The 23,087-nt window shown below is 32.9% G+C and overlaps 2 protein-coding genes across 14 annotated transcripts in view; both read left to right on the top strand.

The window, feature by feature from the left end:
* The window catches only part of LOC111047051 (protein pangolin, isoforms A/H/I/S), a 307,983-nt gene extending 294,410 nt beyond the window's left edge, over positions 1-13,573 (top strand). For 8 of the 13 annotated variants that reach the window (XM_039420443.1, XM_039420447.1, XM_039420449.1 and 5 more), the window contains 2 exons: positions 872-941; positions 7,835-13,573. In XM_039420443.1, the coding sequence (XP_039276377.1) occupies positions 872-941; positions 7,835-8,456 (692 nt within the window). In that variant the 3' untranslated portion in view covers positions 8,457-13,573. Of the gene's footprint in view, positions 1-871; positions 942-2,691; positions 2,801-7,834 lie in introns of all 13 variants that reach the window. The other 5 variants (XM_039420440.1, XM_039420442.1, XM_039420441.1 and 2 more) reach the window with 5 other exon arrangements.
* Positions 13,574-17,860: 4,287 nt separating this feature from the next.
* LOC111047050 (histone-lysine N-methyltransferase PR-Set7) lies at positions 17,861-22,291 on the top strand. Its single transcript, XM_022332719.2, has one exon. It carries the CDS (start codon positions 18,162-18,164, stop codon positions 19,245-19,247), a length of 1,086 nt encoding a protein of 361 aa, XP_022188411.2. The 5' UTR covers positions 17,861-18,161; the 3' UTR covers positions 19,248-22,291.
* The last annotated feature ends 796 nt before the right edge of the window (positions 22,292-23,087 follow it).

Here is a 23,087-nt window from a genome sequence, read left to right as displayed (position 1 = left end):
AACTGTATTATACACAGTGTAGGCCTAAACGTGAAGCATAAACTAAAAGGTTGCGTCACCTACATAAGATTTGAGCAAAGTTTTCAAGTATAACACTTTTATTCTTAATTTAATAAATTTTTGGATTTCAACACATAAAATTTGTTGAATAAATATTGATCTTGTGGATCCTTTCATTATTGATAAACACTGATAGTGTTGTCCATTCTACTTTATAAAATAACTCATAGGACTATAGTTCTACGTTGAAACTAACACATCTTTAGCTGTAATAGTGGAGAAAAAGACTTCTAGTTCCTGTAGTATAATATAATAGGAACTATAGGAAGTCTTCCGCTCTACTATTGCAGCTAAAGATGAGTTGATTTTAGCATTAAACTATAGTCTCATGAAATGCTTAATGAAGTAGTGGAGTTGACAATACAATCAGTGTTTCTCAATCATTTTCATGTAGAAATACAGTTTCTGGAAATACGAAAATTTGTTATCTTGAACTATGCTGATTTATTGAAATAAAAGAGTATCCTTTTGAGCATGAAAATTATTTATATTCAGTTTGGGAAATAAATGTTCAATAATAAACGTCCCAAACTATTTTAGGATCAAATGTGTTGATTTATACATGACATGAAGCTTCATAAATTATCTTGGATAATATGCTATTTATGTAGGATCAAACAAAATGTATTGTTGTGTAGACCTTCTCTATTTATGAACAATCTTGGACTGAGATTATGTTACAGTACTTTAGTAACAAGGCTAGTGATGCAATGCAAGTCTATGAAGTTGGTTTCTTCCTTTCCTCATCTATCTTATTGTTATATGAATTTCATTTCTGGAAGACGTCTTATATATATTGTTGAAATTTCAGGTAACAACATGAAAAAATGCCGAGCGAGATATGGTCTTGATCAGCAAAGTCAATGGTGTAAGCCTTGCAGGTGAGACATTAATCGAATATAGTCAATCTTCTCTTTCCATCTGTCAGCTGTGTTTTATTTTTAGTTTGCAGTCACCTTTTATGCCTGTGAAAACTAGCGAATTGTGTCAACCAAGTTGACCGATGAGTATTGTTATCACTATGCCGTCCCTCAATAATTAATACATTGAAAGCTTGAAAGTGAACATGAACATTAAAAATTTGTGGGAGAGGTTGAAAAAATGTTAAGCCCTAAATTTATAGCTTTTACATGGTCTTTCCTCATTTCAACCTCGGTGACTAGAATTTTGATTAACATTCGGTAAATCTCGATAAAAAAATTGATAATATAACTAAAGAATGAAAAGTAATTTGAATTTTCATGAAAATTGAAAATCTCTTCACTGTCAACTCGAAGTTCTCTTCTAGAAAAAAATGCATATTCCAGGGATATTTTTATTTGAAGAACATTATCATCAAGTACAACAAATATTTAACAATCTAGATATATACTGTAGTTTTTGTTTTGTGGAGACAGGGGTCACTCACTACCTACCAATAACAGAAGTAGCGCTATAATCGTAGACTTGTAGAACAATCACTTTATCACACTCAGTAGATTTCTTGTAGCTATTTATTCTTTCTACTTTTGAAGCATTTTATATAATTTCCTGTAGATGAAATGTGTTTGTGTGATAGGCATACACACTCCTTGATTGAAACATTAACATTTGAAAACTGGACTCTTGGTAAATTTATTCAATAGTTTTGGGTCTGAATTCTACGTTAGAGTGGCCCCTACCTCATACCTTGAACACATTTTTATTTGCTACAGGCTTTAATTCACTTGGTGTTTTCTTGTCTCTGTGGAAAGACTTCTAGCTATAATTTCAATTTTCATTTCATTCTCCAATAACCCTGATCCACTCGAATATTGAAGTGTTTCAGTTTTTATCATATATTCTCATTTTTACATATTTTTCTTATTAGTGATCATCTATTTTCATGTCACTGTAATATCGAAAACGGATTTAACCTGTGATCAATTTGTACGGTACAACCAGTGTAATCTTACTAACATTATTTTGGTATTTGTAATTGATGGCATTTCAATTATGTATTTGCTTTTTATTGAATTTGTCATTCCTGTATTCTGTATTCAGAAAATGTGTCTTACCACACTGAGAAGAGAAACACTAAATTTCCAAATTAGTTCAATCATAAAAATGATGAAATAAATTGATTTGGGGCTGAATAATAATTGAATGGCAATGAAACCAGACCCGTCAATTGTTTGCTAAGGAATTGAGGTTTCCTTCTCAACGTTATTAAATTCAAAATAATAATTAAATCGAAAATAATGTTGACGACATAAAATAATTGAAAATAATGTTGACTTATTTAGAAATTTATCAGACACATTTTCTGAAACTATCTTGCGATAATGTAGTTTTAAGAAAACCCAGAATAATCAGTTGTAACCAACACGAATAGTTGGACAAATCGAACTGGAGAATACTTTATTTTCTACTGTAATCATGGTTTTAAAGATATTTATTAAAATATGAAATATCTATGCCATATTTTTCAAAAAAAACTATCAATTTGATGCAGTGAGCAATGAAGTAATGGCAATTGATATTTGAAAGGCGTAGAAGAGAAGTGCAGTAGTATTATCCTGTTGCCAGAAAGTAGTGACTGGGTTTTGTTGGCATTGTGGCATAGGTAGTAGAAGAGGTATGTGACATGACAGGTCTGGTTTTGTTGTTCAGTCCCGACCTCGGGGCCGGAGGCTTAGGTCTCGGTCACAGTATTGTTCACCACGGACCCACCACCGCTGCTTCCCCACAGGAACCAACATATGTTAATCTCTAGAAATATGTGAGTCTTGCATCGTTTGTTAACAAGTATATGTGTTCTACTTGTCTTGCTTTGTTTTGCTGTGTGTTTCGTAGTAACATCGGCTGCCTTTTCAACGTTTTTGTTGAATGTGTTTTTGCTTATTCCAGTTTTCGTTGTTGATTATCGTCATATCCATTCTGATTTCGCTTGGGCTTCATTTATTTATTCATTTTCCTCCCCATACTTGTTTTCGTCTTTTTTACAGTCATGCTGTTGGATTTTTATTTGATTTTTGTGTTTGTTTTCCATCTCCATTTCTGTAATCTTTCATTTTAACCATCTTCTTGTTTTGCATCCATCAGAGATCGATCGAATCAATGTTGGCTCTCTGTTTTGCTTTTTTCTGTATGATATATTCAATGTATTTCATCCTATTTTTATGAAAGTCAATATTATTCTTCAATCTTCATTTCAATAACTCATAGCTACTGTAATTTGTATTTCCTTTACGTATAGTTTGAAATAGTAGTAAATCTTTTCTGTAATTTTCTACCTTCTCACTTAATCACTACTGATTCCCCCTATTCTTCCTAGCATCTTTTATTCTAGACATCGTTATCATCCACATCTTCATTTATTTTGCATTATCTGGGAATAATGCTTTTGGAGTATTTCATTTCTGTCCTAGGATGACCTATCCTCAATCCTTTTTCTCATAGCCATCCCAAATATTTATTCCTTGATGTATTCCATAAAACGTTGTAAAACCATGAAATTTTCCGTTATTGATACGTAGAGACAGACTATAAGTTGTAGGCAGTTTTTATAATGTAATAGTTTAAGTTTTTTGTGTGTTTATTTTCAACTAATTCCATTAATTAGTTTGATTTGAGTTGATTTTCGCAGTCTACTTTTTGAATTAATTGTTGATTTATAATCCAGCATGTTGCACTGCACACTTAGTCCTAGAATGATTTAATCATGTATAGTGACCTCTGTTTCATGTTTTATAAATCTCTTGCATCTATTCGTGATTGAAATAAAATTTTAAGCTGAGAGGTTTTTTCTAACAATTAATTTGTTTTAATTCAATTTCAAAACTTATTGAATTCGATTTTTATAATCGATTTCACAAAAGTATTTCAATATTATTTTTAAACAATTGTCATCGTTGATGCATTATATTTCATTATATTCTTAGCATTATTGAAATATAGTGTTGAAGCATTCGATATTTCGGTACCGTAGCTCCGAAAAAAATAGTAAAACTACTAAAGTAATAAAGGTTCGTATCTGTATATATATATATATATATATATATATATATATATAATATATATATATATATATATATATATATATATATATTACTCTTCTTAGGCTCCTCTCATCATGTAAATGGATGGTTTATTTATGCAGATCTCAATCAGTAGGATATAAATAATAATCAAATAAATAATAATAAAAATAATAAATAAATAATGATAATAAATAATAATTAGTAGGACATAATCATCTTGCCATTTGTGATTAAAGTAATCCAATCGCATTGTTTTATGTGTGGGAGTATTACAAAGCATATCCAATTTGTTCAGTCACTAATTACATTATTTCCGCTCTATAAAAATGTACACTATTTTCTCCTGAGATATTTTTTTATAAATTGGTAGAATAATCGAAAGATTCCTTCAAAATAAAATAAAATTAAAGAAGCCTACTTAATGGCACTGGATTCCCATTGACATCTAAAACAATCAAGTTTTAATGGATTTAATTTTTTGTTTTGTTTATTATTCTGCATTGAGAATTGAACTAGAGCCTAGTGTGTTTAGTGGTATATCCTGTGAAAAAAAAATTTCAAAAGATAGAAGTTCTAGTATTTGTTTTTCTCCTTTAAGGACATTATTTTTCTCAAGTTTAGATGATGAACAATTTTAAAAATTCAAACGAAAGCTAATTGCGTAATATGATAATTCTCACAATTTCTCATCATACCGGTACCTTATCGTTAGCAATATAATTTAAAGATCTTGATTCTAAATTGCAATAGCATTTTCTTTTTCAATCTTTTCGATTAATCTGTTCTCATCTCTGTGTAAATGTTTACCTTTCTTCCTGCTTTCTATGTGAACTTCATCATTGTGTTTTTATGAGTCATCACTCTTCATACAGATTGTGGAATTTTCCTCTCTTCGCATAGCAAGTGTTTGCTCCAGGTCCACTTCATTTCGTTGAATGTTTTTCATTTTTGTACTTTTGGGCTTCATTCTATTCAATTCTCTATCATCGTCTGTTTGCATTCAATCTATTTTATTTTCAAAGTGTTGCTTCAAATGAAAATGTCATTCTTGCACTCAATTTTCACTTTCAATCAAGTCTGGGAAATTTTTTGTGTACAGTATTCGTTTGTGTAAGTTGTCATCTCTAGAATAACCGGCGTGTATGTTTTTATCCAAAAACAAACATTAGTTCTAGGACACATATTTAAATGCTTCATTTAACAGTCCAATATTATTCGTCATTTAATTCTTCTTCATTCTCTATAAATTGTGTTGACCCATCAACTATAAAAGTTCATCATGTTCAGTTTAATTTAACATAATAAAAATCATGATAGTATATTGATCAGTTTAATTTAACATAATAAAAATCATGATAGTATATTGATTTAGTCATTTTAAAATATATATGAGAGCACAAAGGATGAGATCGAGAGGATAGGATGAGAGCATAAGGATAAAAACCCATAATTGTTCTCTTCACAAATGAACAAATAAATAATTGAGATTCCAATGTGAACAAATATTTAAATAAATAAAAAAGTATCTCAAATGAAAAACAAACCATTCCTCATATTATTTTAATAATTTGAGTGAAGTTATCTTTTATGTTTTGGATTCCTCCAATTGAAACGTTATAAAGTACTAAAATTTAGTACATTCAATGAGATCAGGTTCATAATCATAATCTATTGTATCATTTGCTACTATGGTGGAACAATGTGATCCTAGCACTTGGGAGAAACTTACTCAAATATTACTGTTGCATTCAACAGGGAATGTTTCTCAATTTTATTGTTATCAAATGTTTAATTCTTTCATCTCCTAACAACATAGTTTCTACGGAAACGCAAAATAGTTTTATTCTGGACTTGATAAGCTCAAGCGATTTAGATCTTTCGACGATTCCAATCAAAAAGCCTAATATTGTTAGACTACACGCTCAACCAGAGCTGAGTTGCATCTTCCTCGAATTTCATTTATCACCCACTCTCCATTGTGTGTCATTAAATTCTATCTTTAGGCCTCCTGTATCCTCAATCATCATTTCAAATGTGTCCTTCTTGGTCTGGTAGGCATCTCAGGAACCACCCCTTTTATATGATTCAAATACATTGATTTTATTCTAAACCTGGAATTATTTTCGTTGGAAGTAGTAATCTACTGCTTCTATTTCTTGGACAATTCACTCATCTTGAGAATACAGTGAGAAATGAGAGACTCAAAAATGTGTTTGAACCTTGATGAATTCCAGGAATGAAATTTCAGTTGAGTGGATTCCAACTAATGATGCCGTTGATTCAAGTTTTCTAACAGATGGTAATAGTTATTTGTGCAACTAGTGCGCAAAGTGACAGTTTGCTGCACCGAAAGAAACGTTTACGCCCGAGCCGTAGGCGAGGGCGGAATGGTTTCTTGAGTGCAGCAGAGGAACTTTGCGCACGTATTTCACATTTAGTTTTTCCTACAGTTACCATTGAATATGAAAAGTGGGTAATTATGGGTGAAATTGCCTGAAATCCATCAAATGTTTTTCTGTGTAATTTTATTATGGATAAAAACCTTAATCCTAAAATCCCAAAGTCCTCGTTGTCCTTGGTTATAATATCTAATACTAATAATTAGCGCGTTGTGCTTCGTTGCACCTCTGCTCACTATAGCAGCCACAGCAGTCACTGTTACCAACTTCATTTTGATTTTGCTGCACTGTTGCTCCATATAACCTACTAAGTATTTTGCGTTGCCATGTTGCAAATCTGGAGTGCAGAAAATTTTTTCCCGCACTAGAGCGGAAAAGTGATTCTTTGCGTTCTGTAATCAGTGCAGCAATGGCCACTTTTCAACGTAACTGTAGGAAAAATAGATTTTTTTGGTGTGGAGTTATGTTAATTGCTCAAGCTCCTGCGACGCTCGCGTTTATACAAGAGTTGTCAACTGTTTCAAATATTTTTTTTTCAAATGATTTGTAACAGAAGCACCAAAGTTGTCAACTATTTACACCAGAGTTGTCAATTGTTACAAATCATTAGCAACATTTGACAACTGTTATGTGAACGCGGCTTAATATATACTCAACAAGATAAAACACTTCACTCACATGGGCTACTTTTAAACAAATTAATAAAAATAATATAAAAATCTTGAGGTACCCTTTATTTTTTAAAAACTTTAAAATAGTTCAACAACTAGTTTCGACCCTAAATTAGGTCATTTTCAAGTTGATTTCATCTAGTTTAAAACTAGTTGTTTAACTATTTTAAAGTTTTTTTTTAAAAATAAAGGTTACTTCAAGATTTTTATATTGTTTTTATTAATTTGTTACTCAACAAGATGTACAAAACTTTCCAACTGCAGTTTCCAGTACTGTGGAATAATATTCAATATCGAGATCCATGGTTTATTCATTTATTTATACATTGATATATACAATATCATTCTCAATTATGAATGATTGGAAAAGGAACTTAAAGCCCAAAACTGTTCCTTTCCCAAATTTAGATAGAAATTGTCCAAAAATAGGTTATGTTGACACTTCATGATTTTTGTCCAATTTAGAGTTCAAAATATAGGAAAAAATAGTATTGTGTTGCTTAGTGAATACTATAACTGAACGTTCCCCCGGAAGTCCCAGAAATGCATTATTAGATGTATTTTTTTATTGGTGTATATTTTTGATCAATAGAGGCAATTATTTCTTCTAACTGATTGTATCATAGACTTATTATCAATTTCGATAATGATAATTTTGAATGATGATGTGCAGTTTGATGAATGTGCATTGGTTGCGTTGCAGACGTAAGAAGAAGTGCATCAGGTACATGGAGAGCGGCGATGGGGACGGCGATGGTGATGGGGATGAGGGCAACCAATCAGAGGAGGACAATCTGGGCAGCTGCGGCAGCGGGGGGGACGCCCACTCACCCGGTGAGGACGACGATGGAGAGTCGCTGCAGCAGTCACTGTCCAGTCCGGGCGGGCTGAGTGGCCTCTCCAGCCTTACCAGTCCGTCGATGATCCTGCCCAGTCCGAGCGCCAGTCTGGCTTCACCCAGCGTCAGTCTGGCGTCGCCTTGCATGAGTCTGCAGTCGCCGCTGACGCCGCACACGTTGGACTACGCTGACTGCAACGGAGGATCAACTGTCAAACAACCGCCGCAGCCGCCTCCCATCCCCGCCCCACCACCCCTCCTCCCCCTGCTCATCAACCACCACCACCATCACCCCCACCATCACCACCCACACCCCCACCCTCACCCGCACCGCAACCCCGTCGGCACGAACCCGCACGACGTGAACAATCCTCTTAGTGTGAACCAGCTGACCGGCAAGTGTATAAAAAACTCCACCTCCAGTCCGAGTTCGACGAATAGCTCGACTAAGGAGTCGACGTCGCGACCTGTCATCAGTGTTCCGTAGCATACGGGGAAGGAGCGGTAGTCTTCCGACTGGTGCCGGGACTATGCAGCACCAGTCGGTCCGCCGCTCCTATGTGATAGTGTCCCTCACTCGCCTCCAGTCTACCTCTCACCCTCTTTTTCAACATGACTATAATATAATGTTGGTGTGATTTCGCGTAATATACTTCATTCATATTGGTTCGCATATTTTCTTGGGAATCTATTTAATCAAATTGTTCTGACAGTTTCTGTTTCATTCCAGACAGTTTGCATAGATATTTCATTATCTAACTTCCTTGAAACTGAATTTCAATTTAACCTGATCAAAGCTTTATTTGAAACTTGTATGCCCATAGAGCTTCGTACGACTTGAGCGCTAAGAGCCACTTCCTCCGTAGTGCAAAGCCGTAGTGCATTCGTGGTACGTCAGCACAGGTAGGGCTCCTACACCAATAAAAATTCGTTGATTTCAGCTGATCTATATCAGCTATAGTGAGGTTCACGTTATAATGGCAGTGTACAATTGACAATACTGTTGCTGTCCTTTTCTATCATACAACAAAACAGATAGTGCTATCTCTCTCGCTTTGCAATGTTGTCAGTTTGCCAGAATATTTTATTTGAGAAAATTCTCAGCCGCCATTTTTCTCCTTCATTCTATCAAAATACTTGAGTACGGTACACGAGTCGTATAATTGATTTAAAATGTATTTTTGAAACAGTAAAATACTTTTTAGGCATTACCGTATGAGAAACACAAATTAAAATAACTGAAATGACATTTTAAAAGTTGATAAGTAATCATCATAGACTTCATTCTTGCTTCAGTTAGCCTACTCGTATTGGTTAGACCAACTGGTACCGGTATAAATAATATTGAAAGGTTATTTCAGAATGATTCACATTGAAATTACTTTTTTTGGATAGGATTTCTATTTTTCTATTAACTTTAAAAGAAATTGGAGTAGAATACCTACCAAATAACTTAATTTCTGTTGTTTTGAAATTCAGATTGCTGTATCACAGCTTTTTAATTAGCCGCCATTTCAGGTTTGTATAGAAATAAAAAACTGATCCCAGTTATGAAAGCAAATTTTTGTATCAAATTATGAAAAAAATAAATTTTCTTGATTAATTTGACATTAAATTGATTATTTTATCAAGCAAATGATAATTATTACTAGATCAAATTTAATGGTATGAATTGAGTAACAGCTGTGTACACTCAGTGGCAAAATGGAGAGACTTGGCAACGTTTTTCTCCCATCTTTCTTCACTGCCATTATAACGTGGACCTCACTATAGTGCTTTTATTGGTGTAGCCCCACCTCTACTGACACCAGTATCCACTATGGCTTTGTTTACGGAGGTAGTGCAAGAACACGCGCAATTCACTTTTATCAGCTGATTATATCTATATTTGTTCAGTAACAGTAAGGTACATATATAATAAGCATCATAGCATCAACTGATGAAAAGTGAAATGCGCTCGTTCGTGACGCTCAAGTGTGTACGCACCTTAAGAGATTTCCTATTCAATCCAAATTCTATCATGTCAAAATTTGGAATATGTTTCTTTATCGATTTTGAAACCGATTGGAATCTCCAAAGGTGACGTGATTTTGTGATTCAAGAATCAATTCAGTGATAGGACTCATATGATTTATTGCAACGGCAAAGCTGTGTGAAAGAAATGTGTGAGCGATATGTAGTTTAGTCGTTTCAAAGCTAATCTTCATCATCTTTTGTATGTATTTATCTCCAAAAATATCATTTGAAAATAATTATCTTGATTAGATTCTTTCATTTGAGAAATTCTGAGGTTAAGGAAACTAATCGGGTCCGGAAACAGATATTACGTATTGCACCCTATACCGGTCACCCATTGCTAGTAAAATTTGACCTGATATTTTCAAGTCACAACTTTTTCACTAAAAAGGAAATATTAGTCGATTTATCTCTTAAAAAACCTTTTGGAAACCAGCAGGTACAACTAGTCAAGCTGACGCTCTCAAACGCACTTACTTTTATTAAATTTATAATAGCCTACTGTACTAACAAATATTATATAATTATTCTAATTCACCAAACACATTTTAATTATAGTTTTATCCTATATCTAACATTCGTTATCGTGTTTTTTAATTTGGAGTTCTGAAGCCCTCATTTTTTTAATATTATTAACATAAAATGGCAAGGCAATAGATTTATATAAAAGCGAACATTTCTATGCTCGTGTGGGACTACTCCCAATCAAAACAAAATAAAAATACTCAGAGTATTGTGAGTTTTACGGTAATGCTATGATAAAGTTTGAAAATCTGATGATAAAAGTGCCTTTAAATGGCACGAAGGGCCCACTGATTATTTCGATTGTGTTGAAACCAAGAAGAGTTTTCAGTGAATCTTTCTCAAGAGTTTTCATACGAACATTTAAGAAAATCCCTGAATGGCCATCTGGTTTCCTTCACCTCAGTTCTTTACAAATGTCTATCGCACATTCATTTTATTTTGTTAAATATTCATTTTCGTTGTTATTATGTATTGTCGATTTATCTTGACATATATCAGGTTCAAATATAACAAAAATTTAGTTTCTTAATATTATATTTTCATTGTTTTCATGATTATCTTATAATTACCATGCATTCCAGAAATGGAAAAAATTCTATAATGTTTTATTACTATTGATTATCATACATTTCATAAATTTTACTTACGGTATCCACTTTATTCAATATTAAAATGTTATTCACGAATTGTCTGACTTGAACACGAAACCAATCAAGTTCTTTCGTTTGCGTCCATATCTTCCGTTCCCTACTAAATATTTTTATATTATGTAATGTAAAAAGTATATTGTGAAAATTATCTGTAATTTTAGTTATCAATTTCAAGTGATTTTTTCTCGTTTGGTCAGGACCAATCTAGCAGTTTTAATATAAACCATTCATGTGGTTGGCTTAGCAGCGTTTTAGCTGCTGAAACGTTAAAATTGTTCTTTTAGCTATTTTAATTTCACCTTGATGGTGTTTCGATTGATACATAAAATTTAGTGTTTATACTGAACCATGACTCCAGATAATCATTGAGGAAACATTCATTTCCACTTAATAATGTGACATAATTGTCATTCGGATAAAAATTAATTCATTTAGCTCCATAAATTTTAAACAAATATAATAAATTGTTGGTTGATTCCAATTTCAATACGACTTGAATAGATGATATTATTTTGGTCAGGAAGCTTTGAAAGTGTATACGTTTATTAATCTGATTTTGGAAAAATCATTTGAATTGAAATGCCTATTTTAAACCATCTTTTAGTATATAAAAGACTTATAAATTCAATGTTTATGTTATTTTGTTTCGTTGATGTTTAAATTTGATTATTCCTTTGAATCATGTTTTATACCCAGAATTGATTTTATTATTTCTCTTATGTGATGATGTTATTGGATCGATAGTATAATAATGTTTATGCGAATAGTGCAGTATGCAGTAGTGCAGTGTGTGTGTGTGTGTGAGAGAGAGAGTGTGTGTGCGTGTGTTTGGTCTAGTGTGTGATTGTCAGTTTGCATTTGAAGCTTTGCTGGTGATTGATGACAAACAGAAACAGGATTTTGTTATTACCTGTAATTTTTAGACTCAACGTAAGATAAGAGGAACAAGTTATACATTTTGTAATTATTGTAGTATATGTATAGACGTATTATTTCAGCGATGTGTTTTCAAAGTGCCAATAATTTGTGTTTTCCAATTCCATTACCTCTGTTATTTGTGATGCCTTTTCTATCATCGATTGAAATTGATATAAAAGCAATCAATCTCTCAGATCCTCTTGAAACGTTGTCTGTCTTATAATGATTGTCATTGTGTATCTTTATTTGAACTGAGGTAGGTTCGGTATGATTTATGAGTAATAATCAATTGTTAGTTAGATGTGACTAGAACAATTGAAAAATTGATTTCTCATATTATATTATTGATATTCAATAAATTTGACTGTATTCACAGTTTCTCTTATTAGTAAATTATTATTTTTTATAATTTCTGAAGGATAATCATAATCTGCTGTGAATCAATTCATTCAATCTCGAATTCTTGTCAATGTTTCGATGAAAAGCTAGTAGCACATCTTATCATTATTCAATCATTGAAATGAATATTCCAAAAAGAAATATAAAATACTCGTTTGTACTAATTTTCAATCAAAATTCGGGAATGGAATATTACTTAAGGGCTGTAAGCCTTGGTTTCCATTTAGAATCATTTTATGATTATGTGTTTCTCTGCTGAATAAATAAATAAAAAAGATTGAGTGTGATAATGTAAGTTCAAAATTAGTCTTTCTATGCAGGCAAAAATGAAAATACATTGATTGTATAGTAATAAAATAGTAAATAATAGCATTACCGTACAGTTTTTTGTATTTATATTGACTTATTCTATGATGTTACTCTAGACACAATATAAGTTTATGGATACGATATTAGAACTTATGACAATGAGCATTTTTATTGTTGAAAAGCGAATTATTTATTTATGAATATTGAATTGATATTTGGGGAAACCAAACATTTTTATTGGAAATCCTCATTTAATCAGTTAAGACAATTGTTTATTATTCACATGTTGATAGTGTGAGGTGTGCTACTTGCTCGATTATAATTTTATGAAACTACAACACATTCATAGTTCAAATATTATTATGCTTTTAAAAAAGAAGCAGGAACTTTTATATAAATAGTAATTTGAGACAGTGCTGCAAAAATCATTTAATTTTGTTAATAGTGCGTTCAGCGAAAAGCAATACATTGTAGGTTACCCGAAAGTGATACAGGTATAATTTTATCAATTTATGTATTCTGTTATTGTATCTGTAATTTTTGTTTTGTACAGTGTATACAAAATCATTTGAAAATATATGAAAGAAAAACATGTGTGTGGACATTTCATTCAAATATTGAAATAGAATTGAAGAATGAGAAAAATGTCTGTATAAAATTCCACTATGAAACCAGAAGAAGCATTATAGTAAATTAAGTGTTGTCAATCCTTTTTGTAAAATAGACAACCTAAAAGGCAAATTTCATTTGCTGTCAAATTAAAAAAAAAACAACGTCCATTTACTAAGTTGTTGTTTTATTTACAACTTTTTCACACTTCTCATCCAAATTATCTGATCTTCTGAAATGGATAAATTCGTTAATCATTCATTTCCTCTCACCCTTAGTAATCGAAATCGTTCCCTCAAGTCACAATTTTACATCACCATGGCTTTGGTATTTATGATCGATCGAATTTGATATAGATTAGTATCATTATTATTTATAAAATTGAATAATAGTCTTGGTACCTGAAGAATATATCAATGAAATCAATTCCTCATGTTGAAGCCAAAATTATTATTACTAGTATCATTCATTCAATAATTTATGGGATTTGAGACTCCAAGTCTTCTCTGCCAAGCAATCCTTCGAATAGATAGGATTATAAATACCGTAATATGGATTTCATTTTTTGGATGGCTTGTGTCCATCTGATCAACTCTATTAAAGAAGGAATAACAAATCTGTCAGTAATGATAATTATTAGTGTGACACTTGTCTGCACTGCATTCCTGTCTATAGCGCAGTGTTTACAAGTGAAGTGTATGCTAAGCCAACTACAGCAAGCGCCTTAAACCCGGGTCACAGGTTTAAACTTATCAGTCTTGCATGATCATGCCAGATTTCATAGATAAGACTGTTTGAACAGAAGATTATTTAAGTTAGGCATGACTAAAACCAGGAAAAGTTTGATTAACTGTTCATTGTGAAGTGCTTATCTGAATAAAACAGATTTTTTACTCAAACTTGAACGTGTGTACGCAACATCCAATTCAGTCTTATTTGTCAAATCTGGAATGATCATGCAAGACTGGCGATAAGTTTGTGCATGTGGACCAGACTTTAAAGCAATTATTTATATTGTTTCGAGTGGAAGTTGCATGACAACTGACAAGGCATTCTCTATTCAAACGATGTTGCATGTTACATTAACCACCGAACATGCAGTTGCAACGTAAGGCCCAATTCACACAGAATTCTTAATTCACAGAAGACTAGGGTGAGGTGGTGCGGGCGTGGCACTGCCTTTTTGCCACTTCCACGTCACTCCTATACAGTGTAAAAATATGGTCTAATGCAAGAGTTTCGCCACGCCTTTTTTGTTTGCATTGAACCATATTTTTATATATAGGACTTGGAAACGTCAGCACCACGCTACTTCTGCTCCACTTCTGTATGAATTGAGCCTAGGCCTACCAGTGTTGCTGGATATTCAGACGAAAAAATAGTTTTTGAGAGAATTTATCAATCAACAAGCAATTTTATGGGAAAATTTCAAGTTTTCCACTGAACAAATTTTAGTTCAACAAAAATTTTATTCATTCCTCTTGATATACCACAATAGATAATAATCATTAACAATCAAGTTGTAGGCATCATAATCCTAATAATAGTTATTTATACTTTATACCCAGATATTTATACTTTTTGACTTGAAGCGTCGCCTATGTCAAGAAAAAAAATAGAAGGAATGAATTTTCCAGTAGCTTTTTGTTGGAGAGGTCAATCTTGCATAAACCGTACGGTAACGTACGTATTTTAGCCATTTACTAGCTGTTTTACCCCCAAAATATGCTCTGTTGTACAAGCATATACCATAATAAAGCCAGTAAGGACCTATGATATACAGACCAACAACTTTTTAGGGTGTCTGTAAAGGTAAGATCCAAGATCGAACATGTCATACAATGCTTCTAAAATGTTACGTACTAAATAAATAATGATAAAATAAGGTCGGCTACTGGGAAACATCGTTTATATTCTCTTTGGTATGTCATGAACAGCTATCTTTACAGAGACTACAGGATTGGTTTCAATGCTCAAAACGAAGAGATTATTTGCATTAGTATGGTGTTTGACTTGTAACTTACGACAATACTGTAGACTATTTTTGTAGTCTCAAACACTGGAAGGATTTTACTTCAACCTTAAAACTTCTTCAACTTTATTTTTTGTCTTTGATGTTATAATACAGACCTTTTTTCATATTTTCAAAGAAATATTCAGAAAATACTTGCAAATTCACAGGTTTTACAAATATTAAAATTGAATCATATAGTTATTGAAATTATATTGACAAAACGTCTCTTAGTTTGCTTTATTCAAATTTTTATACTTAATAAATGCGTTTACTTTAATTCTTGCAAGATTGTGCTTAGTAAGATGGACCAGAGGACCACAACGAGGGCTTTCCTCCAGACGGCAAAGTCTCATCTTGAAAACAGATAGCATCGTCAGGTCCTTTCTTTGGGAGGAGCAAAGTGACAAGCATTGTCCATCAGACATGCTGGTGTTCCGCAGGGCTCACTTTTGGGTCCCTCTGCAGTTTTTGATAGCCATCACTTGAGCTTTGAAGGGAGAGCACTTACATTACATATGGCACCAGCACTATAGTTTCTTCTGATCCGTATCCAGCACAGGCTCTAGAGGTGGCAGAAGTTGTCGTCGGAGAAGCAATAAGATGTGGCTAGAAGCGATCAAGCTCCAATTGAATATTGACAAGACTCTTTTCATTGGCATAGCATAGCCATAGCCACCTCTAATACAAGGCCGCGGCCTACGATATTGCAACATCGAAGTGTAGGCCTAGAATCGAATACATGATTGGTGAAAAAGATTTTTAAAAATACCATCTGATCTTTCTCTGATGAGGGTCAGGGCTATGCCATAGCCACCTCTAATACAAGGCCGCGACCTACGATATTGCAACATCGCAGTGTAGGCCTAGAATCTAATACATGATTGGTGAAAAAGATTTTTAAAAATACCAGCTGATCTTTTTCACCAATCATGTATTAGATTCTAGGCCTACACTGCGATGTTGCAATATCGTAGGTCGCGGCCTTGTATTAGAGGTGGCTATGGCATAGCCCTGACCCTCATCAGAGAGTACGTCCATCCTGGGATCATTGTAATCGATCCTAAGCTCACTTGGGATTGCCACATTGAGAAGGGCTATTTGGGCTATGTTAGAAGCTGGCAAGAGTCACCTTTACCTCTTTTTTATAAGGAGGCTGACATAGATGGTGAGCCTGATTGTTGTTTACTATGCCCTCTTCCACAGCATCCTGGACTGTGCGCTGCAGCTTTGGGGTCATGTATCTGATTGTCAAAAAGTTGTTATAATGCAGAAGAGAGCTGTCCGCATCATCACCTCCAGTGGTAACCTTAACCACTGCAGACCGCTCATCAATTCTACTGGAATAATTCCAATTTCTAGTTGCAATATTATATATTATTATTCAAGTGCTCTACATGTCAAGACGGTAAATTTCTGAGAAGTACAATAAATTTGAGGAGAGACTTACAAAAAGTCATACCCTGAATTGTTGCATGATTGACATGCCTTATTGCCGACTCAGTAGGACAGTAAATAAGAGAATCATTTCCTACTGTAGCTTCAATTTTTTTTAAAGCTGCCTAGACAGTATTGGTAACAGTTTTGAGTAGGCTAACCAGGAACCCAGAAACCCCTTTCTATGGGTTAGGCTAAATATGATTTTTTCGAAATCACAGTCACCAAATTCAAGTTTATAGGCTGATAGGCATGACTTTACTTCAAGAAAAATTTAATCTTATTTTTTTGACACAACCTATTCGGGCCTCACTGTTCTTGGTAAAGAATAGTGTGTAGTCTATATAAATTAGTAGGCTAATTAATATATATAGGTACCACTCTAGAACTTCACTTACCGGTACTATACGTTTTAATTTGAGATAACATCTTAACAAATAGAAACTTGTGATTATTCAATTGATGATGATAAATGCGTTCAGCTTGATTTCTGTTGAGTTTGACAGAGCTCCATTATAGGCTACAACGGAAATATTAAATGATAACATTAAGTTAAATTAAAGGAAATTGGCGCCCAAAAGCTAGAAACTTGCGCACGCGCAACGCATCAATATTTTCTAACCGTCAATTATTATTCTTCAGATAGGTTGGCACACCTGCTACTTTGAATTTATCATCACTAGAAAATAATAAATTTATAATATATAAAAAACTATCTTGATTATTCAGTGAATAATAGCAAAATAATGTTTATCAGGAGTTTAATTATCTAAAAAATTGAATCATGGTATATATTTTCAATAATGTGTAGTTAAACCTTACAACTAAACCGTTTTTCAGTTTTTTGTTTTTTCATCTTTTGAGAGTACGACAATCCAATTAGCGTACAAATTTTCCACAAAACCAAGTATTATTTTGAAATTCATTATTTATTTTGATAGAATTTTAAAAGTAATTTTGATCCAAAAATTCTACACCAAGAAGTCAAGAACCAAGTGACCAACTACCAACACCAAGTTCCAAGCTTCGACAGGTTGTGCTATCGCCTTTCTTCAGATAATAAACATAAATTTGATTTCTGATATTCTTATAATGTAGTTTAAAATTGGAATGTGAATAAGTGAGTTTGTGAGTACTGCAGTCTAGTGTCTCCTAATTTAAGAATTCAAATCATGCAAACTTTATTTTAAAACATTAGTGATTGTCAAACAGTTTTCAATGTAAGTTCGGTTAATGTTAGACTGGAAACGTTTTTGGCTACTTAACCTAGGTCTGCAGGATTGTGTATGTGTATTGAAACTCATTCTTTGTATTTAAAATGAGGAGAGGACAGAAAAGAGGTAAGGCTGTGATTGGTTTAAGTGATTTGAATAATTCTGTAAAGATTGATTCATCCCCTAAAAAAGATGCTTCGACAGAAAAACCTCGAAAGCCCAAAATAAAGTGTTCAAAAACTGAATTTCAAGGGAAACTGTCACATGCTAGTCCGAATGCTCGAATCACAAGGTATTATCATTCTCAAAATAACATAAATTCTCAATTACCTACGGCATCAACAATTTCTTTGCGATCGACAGTAAATCGCCGACCAAATTCCAGTGCAGCATCAAATGAGATTGATGATTCCCCTCTAACTCAAGAAGACTGCAAGCTGAAGACTGAAAAACAGGATTCACCTGAACGAGCTCTACTCGAAAGTTTTGAAAAATTGCCATTTGAATCATCCAAGAAAGATATTTCGGTTTCATCCTCAAATACACCTAATAGACCAACTTTTCTCACTCATAAGAAATCAGTCAAATCTAAAAGAAAACTTCAATATCAGGCATCAAAACCCCTTTTACCACCTTTAGGGGAGTCAAAGAAGTGTAATAACAATCACAAACTTACAGAATACTTTCCTGTTAGACGAAGTGCTAGAAGAACAAAAAAGGTAGTTTTAGAAGAAAAACAAAGACATTTAGAAGAAGCAGTGGTTTCCAAAAGTGAAGATGGATTAGAAATTCGCATGTTTCCTGGCAAGGGTCGCGGCATTGTCACAACTCGCAGCTTCAATCGCGGCGAATTTGTAGTAGAATATGCTGGTGAACTGATTACTTATGAAGAAGCAAAAAAGAGAGAACAAGTGTATGCTAATGATCAAAATACCGGCTGTTACATGTATTATTTCAAACATAATAATGGTCGATACTGTGTTGATGCAACCCCTGAATCTGACAGGCTAGGTAGGTTAGTTAATCACTCACGTTTTGGTAATTTGATGACAAAAACTGTTGTTGTTGACAATCAGCCTCATCTAGTTCTCATTGCCAAGGACGACATACAGTCTGGCGACGAAATTACTTATGACTATGGAGATCGAAGCAAAGAATCTTTGTATTATCACCCTTGGCTAGCTTCTTAGCTTTTTTAAAATTCTTGTTAGTAAGTAGTAAGCTGTAGTTGTATCTCATGATCTTGTTATCTACAATAAGTGTATTATGCTAATTTAATTATTAGGAAAGCTAGGAGTAATCAGATAATTACCAGGATTTTCTTGTTAAATAAAAAGTTTGATAGGCAGTTGTTATAAAAGTTGGACTGTATAGTTTTGAATTTTCAGAGAATTTCAAGTATTCTATTGTGAAAAACACGTTTCTTTTTTTCCACCTTACAAATATTTCATATTTGAATGAAATTATGGTATTCTCAAAACAAAATGCTATTATAGTAGAATACTTTATATTGTATAAGTAAGATTTTACCGATCTGAAGAGATGAAAATAGCTCTAATTAATCGGAAGTGAAGAAGATTAATGAATTTTTAAATTCTCATCTTCATTGACTGACTTCAAAAAGACTTGAAAGCTAGTAAAATGATTACCAAAACGTATTAACCAGTTTGTCATGAAACATTTAATAGGCTGTATCATGAATTATAATTATTATAGTGTAGAAGGAGAAGCTACATTTTACCATCTGTTGGGAATAAGCTTATAGTAAAGACTGTTGAATTAAGATTATATTTTAAAGACTGTTTAGCCTATTTGTCCCTTTATTTTATTGATTTATGACAGCATTAAAACTCTTAAATTGGTAAGTCTATTCAGTTCTATCACTAATCCTAATAAATTCACTGAACTCCCTTCAAAACGTACATACAAGAGAGGAAATGTCCTATCTTAGCTAAAACATTTTTTATACATTGTAAACCCTTCTCACGTGAGCTTGTCTTCTCCATACTTAAATTTGCTCATGGACAGGGTTTATCTGAATAAAAACTTTTCTCATTTTAACTTAGATTAATTTTCTCATTTTAACATTGCAGACAGCTGTAATGTAAATCTCCTAGAGTTTGAAGAGTTTATAAGACCTAATCATCTCCATTTCAATAACCAAACTGGAAACAAGCTCGTTCATTTAAATGTAAAATTAGATTTTTTTGTATGGTTGATGTAACTATTTTCAGCTCTACTATTTTAAAATATTATTTATATTGAACCCTAAATTCCGATCAGAGTTATGTAGTTTGAAAATCTTTGTGTATTTTCTTATCTATAAATCTCCCCAATACCGGTATCCTATGATCACGGTAAAGCTGAAGTACCTAAATGCAGGATGATGTAATTATGTATTTTTTTTAATACTCTGAAGAGATGTGTACTTCAGTAAAGAGTTGATTCACAATTGGTTCATGAAGTTCAAGATGGCCAGATATTTTTTTATTATTGAAATAAGTAACCTAATATTCAAAATAAATATTAATATTATTTTAAATTGGTAACCTTAATTTGTATGCTCACTTTGTAATACTTGATTAGATAGATGATCACTTGTTTATCTTGAAAATGCAAATATTCACATATTTTTGGTTGGTGGAAATTTCAGGAGCTATTGTGGTGTGTTGACTCAGTTGTTATCAGTTGTTGACTCGTATCATATCATATTAACTTATGCTAATTTTAATTAGTAAGAGAATTCTTCAAATTTTCTCATCAAGGGGATTTTTCAGATAATTGGTACAATCTGGAATTAAATGAGAATTAGACATGAGATTTAATATGTTCTTAATATTATTTGAAGATTCGATTATTAGAAAATGTCATGTTATTCAATTGTAATATGATCTCAGGCACTGCAACCTGTCTTTCTTAGGAATATGAGTCTCTTCTAAGAGGGCTCCTCTTTTGTTCATGGCATGTGTAACGTTTATAAATGATACTCTTACTATGATATTACTATCCTACGGATTATTTGTCAGATTACTTTTAACATGTTCAACTTAAGAAAAAAAAAATACTTTCAGAAAATTCTCCTAAATATTTTTGTCCTGCTGTAAGTAAATAAATTTACAGTAGTAATAGTGTTGAATCTTTCATCAGTGCAGAAAATATGTTGATCTTTTCTTTGATCAAACCGCGGAAGAATTGAATGAAATAATTCAATGCAGAGGATATTAATGGAATTACAACAAATGAAGATTAGTTAAAAGTTGACCCACCATTCATTGACTGTTTGGCTCTACAATATCTGCTCAAAATCATGATTCTCTTTAGCTCAAAGTCAAACTCTAAAATCAATTGTCATATTTTCATTACTAATTGAATTATTAAAGCTCATCTAAGTGTATGATTACATGCGTATATGTGCAAATGCACGCATGGTCATGCATGACTGAGGAGTGCAGACGAGAAACAAAATCTGGAAAGAGCAATAGGAACACAGTCACTTGCTGGTTGCGCTCAGTGTGAGCAGCTACTAAGTACCAAGTCACAACGTGTTTCAATGGTTCTTTCCAGATTTTGTTTCTTGGCTCGTACATGATCTGATGCGCACTTGCGCACACACACACACACACACACACACGATCCAATGTGATCATACCCTTAATCTTTGGTAACCCATTTTAAAACTCACCTTCAACATTAAATCCATCTTAATCTTTAGAAACAGAAATTTTACAGAATAATTTTCCTTGCTCAAAAAACTAGAAAATGTGAACTTAGACCCATCTTTCAAAACAGTGTTCGCAATAAGTTATTCTGAATTTAAATCATTATAATATAGAGTGCATTCAATATGTTGTGCACATCCAAATAACCATGCCTGTAAATAGTGGGTTTTTATCCGTTGTTTGGCTACCGCAAGATAGCATGACTATTAGTAAATAAAAAATATATACAGTAATATGTAACAAATTCAATTTGTACTGGTTACAACAGGTCTGCAGTATTGTTTTGTGTATGATAATAATTTAAGCATGTGGTTTTGCTTAGAGAAGCGAGTGTTCCTTTATGAACTGTATTTACCAGTATGCAACGCCTCCAGACTTTTCAAGTGGGGTTATCTTGAAGGTTATTTAATTAAAGGTTTTACTCTGATTGAACATTGCAACGGAGATTAGCAATATGTTTAGGAATAAGTTACTCCATAAAGCATCAACAAGTAGTGTGGTAAAATAAAAATAAACAGGCTGCCATTTTGAACTTATTTAATAAAATGTTGGTAATAATTATGTAAATTAATAATGAATAGGCCATACAAATACTTTTGTTTATACATAACATAAGTACAGAATGTCTGACTTGTTCATTACACGTAAACATTTTTTTACCACACCTGTTAACACTTTTGTTCATGAAGTATCCCTGAACATATTGATAATCCTCGTTGTAATGATCATTTGCAGTTTATTTAGATCGTTATTCCTATTTTTTAAAACCTTCGAGATAACCCCACTGGAAAAAATCTGGAGGCGTTGCATACTGGTAAAATACAGTTCATGAAGGAATACTCGTTGCTCTTGGCAAAACTACATGCTTACATTATCATACACAAAACAATACTGCAAGTGCAGACCTGTTGAACCAGTTACAAATTAAATTTCCTACATAATCTTAATTTATATGTTTTATATATGAATAGCCATAATACCTTGCGGTAGCCATACAGCGAACGAATATAAAACCCCACTAGATTTGGACAGAAACTGTATTACCATGAAATTATTTTGACCGAAAATATTTTCCATTGATGCCTTTGCTTACAGTTTTAGTACCAAATATTTTTTACCAGTAATCATTTTTATAATTGAAAAATTGGATGTATTCTTGTATCATTTTAAATTTGATTTTATTGGACATTAATATTGTAAGGTGCTTGTGCACACCTCTGCGATTTGCATGACAAATAAACCCGAGGTGATGATTTCAACCATTTAACTACGGCTTAAAAACTCCCGCTCCCGTTGCCGTCATGCAAATCG

Source organism: Nilaparvata lugens, chromosome 2, assembly GCF_014356525.2.
Source record: "Nilaparvata lugens isolate BPH chromosome 2, ASM1435652v1, whole genome shotgun sequence".
NCBI lineage: Eukaryota > Metazoa > Arthropoda > Insecta > Hemiptera > Delphacidae > Nilaparvata > Nilaparvata lugens.
This window is presented reverse-complemented; position numbering and strand designations above follow the sequence as displayed.